Source organism: Bactrocera latifrons, unplaced genomic scaffold (assembly GCF_001853355.1).
Source record: "Bactrocera latifrons isolate USDA-ARS-PBARC rearing strain unplaced genomic scaffold, ASM185335v1 scaffold_92, whole genome shotgun sequence".
Lineage (NCBI taxonomy): Eukaryota > Metazoa > Arthropoda > Insecta > Diptera > Tephritidae > Bactrocera > Bactrocera latifrons.
In genome coordinates, this window is record NW_017537623.1 from 336,287 (window position 1) to 342,286 (window position 6,000).

Genomic DNA, 6,000 nt, shown 5'->3' on the forward strand with positions numbered 1-6,000 from the left:
CAAAAATATTTTTAAAAATGTGTGACAACCGTAAAGACTTTAAGAAAGTCTCATTAAAATTTCATTTGGTGACTTAAAATATTTTATTTTATTTTTATTTTTACTCATTAGCCTCATTGAAATGTAATATATTGCCGAAAATTATTTATGTGTACTAAAGTCTATTCCATTGTCAAATTCATGCAATTATCACTCATTAGCAGCTTTATTATCATATCTACACATACATACATATATATTGTCACTTTTCAACCATAAAATTAATCCTTAATAATCTTACGATCGTTTATTTCCAATCAAGGAAAACTACTATTATGTACTCTGTAGATGACCTTATATTAATTAATATTCAGTATTACTTATTATACAGTGAACAGGGTATATCCAGTCTGCCATGTATCATGAAATTTTAATACCTAGAAGGAAACTTCTGAGACATTATATACATATACATATACACCATATATTAATAACAGCCTGGCAAAGTGAGTCGATTTAGCAATGTGCGTTTCTCTGTCTGTATACACTCTGACAAAAATTTACCTCGAATTAAAATGTCACAGGTAAATGATATTTCAAAAAGATTTACTTTGGTAGCGCTGTTCTTCGAACTCTTCAGCTGCTGATTATATTAAAAAAGTGAAGGATATGTTATTGGAAAATCGTCAAGCAAGTGTTAATACCGCGACAAGAGAACTTGACATCTCTCGCGAGTTCGTTCGAATGATTTTGGTTGATATTTTGGGTATGAAATGCGTTCTTTTAATAGCAGAATTTTTTATTTTTTTTTTTCAAAAAGAAAACTATAAACAGGGTTCTTTGGACATGCTAGATAGTGTGAATTCTGATCTCACATTCATGGAGAGCATAATAGCTACCAATGAGACATGGGTCATGAGTTTGACATGCAAACAAGTCAACTATTATCGAAAGGGTTTAAAAATCAATGTGGTGCTTATTGTCTTTTTCGGTACTCGTGGTTTGAAGTATCAAATAATTGTTCCAGAGAGACTTACGGACATACATAAGGAGTACTATTGGTGATATTGAGGCATTTGCGTGAGAACATCCTTCGAAAACGGCCGAAATTGTGGGAAAATATTTCATGAATTTTATACGATGACAATGCACCATCCCATCGTGCCACGATTGTTACCGAATTTAGAGTCAAAAACACAACGAATACCATCGATTAACCAAAGTATTTCGTTAAATTTTTTCCTGTTCCCCAAACTGAAATTGGCGCCTATCCGTGGAATCTGTTTTCAGTCGATCAAAGAAATGAAGCAAAATTCACTGAAGGAGCTGAAGACCATCCGAAAAAGTGTTTATGAAAAGTGTTATGAGTACTAAAAAATCGTTGGCCTAAGTGTTGAGCTATTATTACATCTAGTGGGGATTACTTTCAAGGCGACAAAAAAAAAAAAATATTAATGAATAATTAAATATTTTACGTTTTATTTACAATTTCCAGGTACTTTTTGGACACAATGTATATGCGAATCAATCTCCAAGTTTTACAAAAATCGATTTAAAACTTTGCACACATTTTATTATCATTAAGAAGGTGCTAATTTGACGTAATGGCCATTATCAGACCCTACAGCAAAAGTTGCTATACAAATTGATTGTTTAAAATCAAATACTTATTAGAGTATACAACTTTTTTACGAGACAAGATATCTTCAAGAAATTTAAGCTAGATTATTCTTCCAGTTATCGCTGCAATCTGCAAACAAATTGTCATTCAAACTGATCGGTCATTATCAAGAAAATTACCTTCAAAAAATAAATGCCAAAAATGTTCCTTCAGATGATAATAAACGTTCCCCATTAAATTTGAAGTTTCTGTGTTTTTTTCTTTAAAAAAGTAGGGAAACTCGTAAGGAATCTTCTCTTTATAAATTTTTTTCCAATTAAGTAACTTTAACTTACGACTTGAAGGTTGATTATATCAATCAACGTGGCATGAAAGAACTAGCAAAAAATTTCTGATCAATACAAACCGTTAGTCGGTAACGTTTTCGGTTGCTATAAGAAACACATCTGTGAAGGGTATATAATTTTCTGTGCATTCGCACTTAACGTTTCTTGCTTGTTTTCTACGATAGTTAGTTTTTGCAAAATATAGCTTGAACTTTTTGGCAGAAACTTGTTATATATTTAGCTATTTTTTAGGAATTAAATGAATTACTAAAAATAAAAATAAAATGCAATGCGCCATTTTCTGCTCATGAATTAAATATTTCTAACCGTACCTGTAAGTCACCTTTTAACTAAGTGTTGTGACATTGCAATAATTAAAAAAAAAATAAGTTGACCAGCACATTACATAAGAAGTTTTTAAGGAGCGCAAAAGTTAACTATTTATATAATTTATATTATCTATATATTATATGTATATAAATATCACATTATCCTTATATAAATATAAACACATCACTATATTTCTAAATATTTATTTGTAGTGGATTATTACTCACCCGGTAGACACAGCACACCGCCCACAGCTAAAGATGCAACAAATAATCCGACGAGGAACTTCATGGTTTGTGATTTCTTATTTGTCAACACTTAACAAACACAGCCACACAAACGTTATTAATGTATTAAATATGAACTTTGAAAAAAAATAAATAAATAAAGATTTGTTTAAACACAATTAGAAAATATAAAATTTTACACAACAATATATAATATAAACGTTGTTGTTGTTTAGCTATGCAATTTAGCAAGCAACTAGCACAACGATAATTTGTAGCTTTTATGGGATATAATTATTGAAACCGCTTATTAAATATTATTTTTCTGGAATATTTCATAACAAGTGCACACTACCTGTTCAGCAGTTAGTGTTTTTTATTTATTTATTTTTTTTTTATTATTTTTTATTTTTTTGGTTTTAGAACTGCGTACCGTTTGCACTGCACAAGCTTTTGTTCGTCTATACCCGTTTGATGTCTATGGCGATATGGCGAGAACCGGGCACGGCAGCGAGTAGTTAAAGCGCTAAGCGGCGCTGGTGACACCACACCAACAGCGAATTTGCTTGCTGTCAGCGACGCGACGCGCGGCTGACGTGTGTTTTGCTACAATTCGTTATATGTTTGTATGTATTTTATGTTTATATATATTTTATATATATATTTGTATATATTAGTTACACCGTTTTGCCCGCTCAGCTGCAGCGCTTTGCACTGTTATATTCACTTCCTCCCCACCTTAGCTTTGTTGGGGCCTTCTGTTTTCACAATTCCGTTTTATTATTACGCGTTTATTGAATAAAGCAAAACGTACAGCACACAGGCAACAACAATACTACAAACAACAAAACAAACGCTAACTAATAAACAAAGTAGAAATAAAAAGTGTAAAGTTGTAGTGCTGAAAAAGTGCGCGCCGGCACATTCACTGTCACAGTCAGCGCTGACGGCGACGTCGCACACACAAACTTGCATACATTTGTGCATACATACCGACATATGAGTATTTGCCTTAGCAGCCACATGACAATACAAACAGTGATTTTAATTCATCACTCTCTTTCAATGCAGTCGCTGGCTCAAATCCACAAAAATAAATGGACGAGCATACATATGCACAAACTTTTGGCGCTGACTAATTTAGAGACATGCAGAAGAGACATATAACGGGTTTTTCTATAAGAGCGCTAAAAAAACGGTTTGGTATATCAGTGGAGTTCTTTATTCCTGTCATTCGATGTCATTATGTTTGGAACTCAAGTTCTTTCGGGCACGCTTGCAGAAGTCCAAACGCTAAACCCAATTTTCGAAGGTTTTCAAGCATAAATCGGCCGAAAATGCTGCAATTTCACGTGCGATATTCGTGCGAAGTTCATCAATCGTGGCTAGCATACACCATAGACTCAACGTAATCCCACAGGAAATAGTCTAAAGGCGTCAAGTCCCACGATCGAGACGACCAATTGACTGGACCATTTCATGAGCTAACACATTCACCAACCTTGGGTTTCAATAAATCGATTGTCCGTCCTGTTGGAACCACATATTATCCTAGTCCCATATCATCCAATTCGAGCCAAAAATATTCGGTTATCATTGAGCGGTAGTGATTTCCATTCACAGTGGTGTGCCGGTCTTGAGCTTCATGGAGGAAATACGGCACAATGACGCCGCCGGCCCATAAACCGTGCCAAATGGTAATTTTTTCGGGACTCAATGGAGACTCATGGAGTATGTGTGTATTGCTGCTTGACCAATAACCTATAATTTACTTATTGACGGAGTTATTCGGCCAAAAATGAGCCTCATAGCTGAAGATTATTTTACGAGGAAAATCCGAATAATTTTCAAGTTGTTGCTCAGCCCAATTCACGAACATTCGACGATTCTGGTGGCCAAGCGGCTTCAGTTCCGTGACTGATTTGTGTCTTTCTCAATTGATGCGCTAGCGGCAGCAACATTCTCGACACTAAGGGCACTTCCTTGTCGCACTGGCACGGGAACATTTTGTACTGTGCCTGTGGATTCAAATTTGTTCACTAAACGCTCAGTTGTAAATCTGACAAGACGATTGTAATGACCATAAATTGGACATAGCGCTCTTAAAGTTGAGGTCACTGACTCCAAATTTCGATAGTAAATATTAATAATTTCGACTCATCGTTAGATCGTATACCTTTCCGTGATGAAATGACAAACCTTACTGAAGAGAAATGTTAAAAGAGCGGAAAAAAATCCGCCCTTATTGAAAAACCCGTTATAACAAACATATGTACGTCACACATACATATACAAGCGGCTCATTGTATGGAACACCGGCAAATTAATAACAATTGTGTTACGAAAAGTGTCCATGTATATAAGTATATATAAACACATGAGAATTATATTTAAGTAGGCATCTAATAACCATATAAACATATTTATGTGTACATACTTATGTATATGCTACACGATTTTACATCCTCACATATATGTATGTATGTAGATACATATTTATATCTGAGCAAATTAGTTGGATGCAGCTCCCCTGTTTATAGAAGGCATAAAACGCAGACTAATCAAAATTACAGATAATTTTATTTACATATACTGCATAAATATGTACAGCTGCGGTCAAATTCTTAGTAGTGTGTAGACGCTTAACTGTTAAAAACGTAAGCGATATCGCCTTTATAAGCAAAAATTATTTTATACCATAAAAGTCCTAACAGTAGGTGAACCAAATCACAAAAAAAGACTCACTGTTTAAACAATTTCAATGAATTATAAAAATAACAAAAAAATATAAGAGGGATTTCTGTGATCGAAAACTTAATAGTGTAAACCCGAAATATCGACTAAAAAGTTGCTTGACCTTTATTTTTCAGTATTGCAACACAGCGTTGTAGCTTTGAGTCAACAAGCTTTCGGCAACTTTCGTTGGCAATAGACTTGCAGGCGTTCTTCACAGCCTCCCATAGTTGTGTGGTCGATGTTGGCTTACATTGGGCTACTGCCTCCTTGACCATCAGTTTACAAAGCTGTCAGGACAAACACCTAATAAACTGACCTACCTACATATACATATATTCGGCAAAAGATTTATTGGAATCATTATACATAGTCACTATACAAAAGCAGCCAGATGTTTGAAAATCCTAGTAATGGTTATATGGGGACTATGCCAAATTTTCGCCCAATTGTATCCATTATAGACGCAACGATATACTGTTGTGAGTAAAATACGTTCTGAAATTTTCATTGAGTTAACTCAAATATTGGCCGATATATTCAACATAAAGTCACCAGGCAGTTCGAAAATCTTTCTATTAGCTTTATGGGGGCTCAGGGAAGTATTACTGCTGCAGGAAAAGGATTATATTGAATATCTTACACATTGCGCGATATTTTCCATCAAAAGTCAACTGTAGGTACTGGGGTCCACATATTCGGTACCTAGGGTCGTGAACAGTTTTGGTTGGATTTAAACAATTTTTTGTTATAAGGTGGCCATGCACCAAAAGAAACTGGAAAA

General features: G+C 34.5%; 1 protein-coding gene across 1 annotated transcript in view; it reads right to left on the reverse strand.

Annotated features, from left to right (window-relative positions):
* Positions 1–3,005, reverse strand: part of LOC108977594 — a 49,269-nt gene extending 46,264 nt beyond the window's left edge. The window contains exons 1-2 of the mRNA XM_018947335.1: positions 2,917–3,005; positions 2,484–2,620 (exon numbers count right to left, since the gene is read on the reverse strand). Coding sequence (XP_018802880.1) covers positions 2,484–2,547 — 64 coding nt within the window. The 5' untranslated portion in view covers positions 2,548–2,620; positions 2,917–3,005. The remainder of the gene's footprint in view (positions 1–2,483; positions 2,621–2,916) is intronic.
* Positions 3,006–6,000: the final 2,995 nt, after the last annotated feature.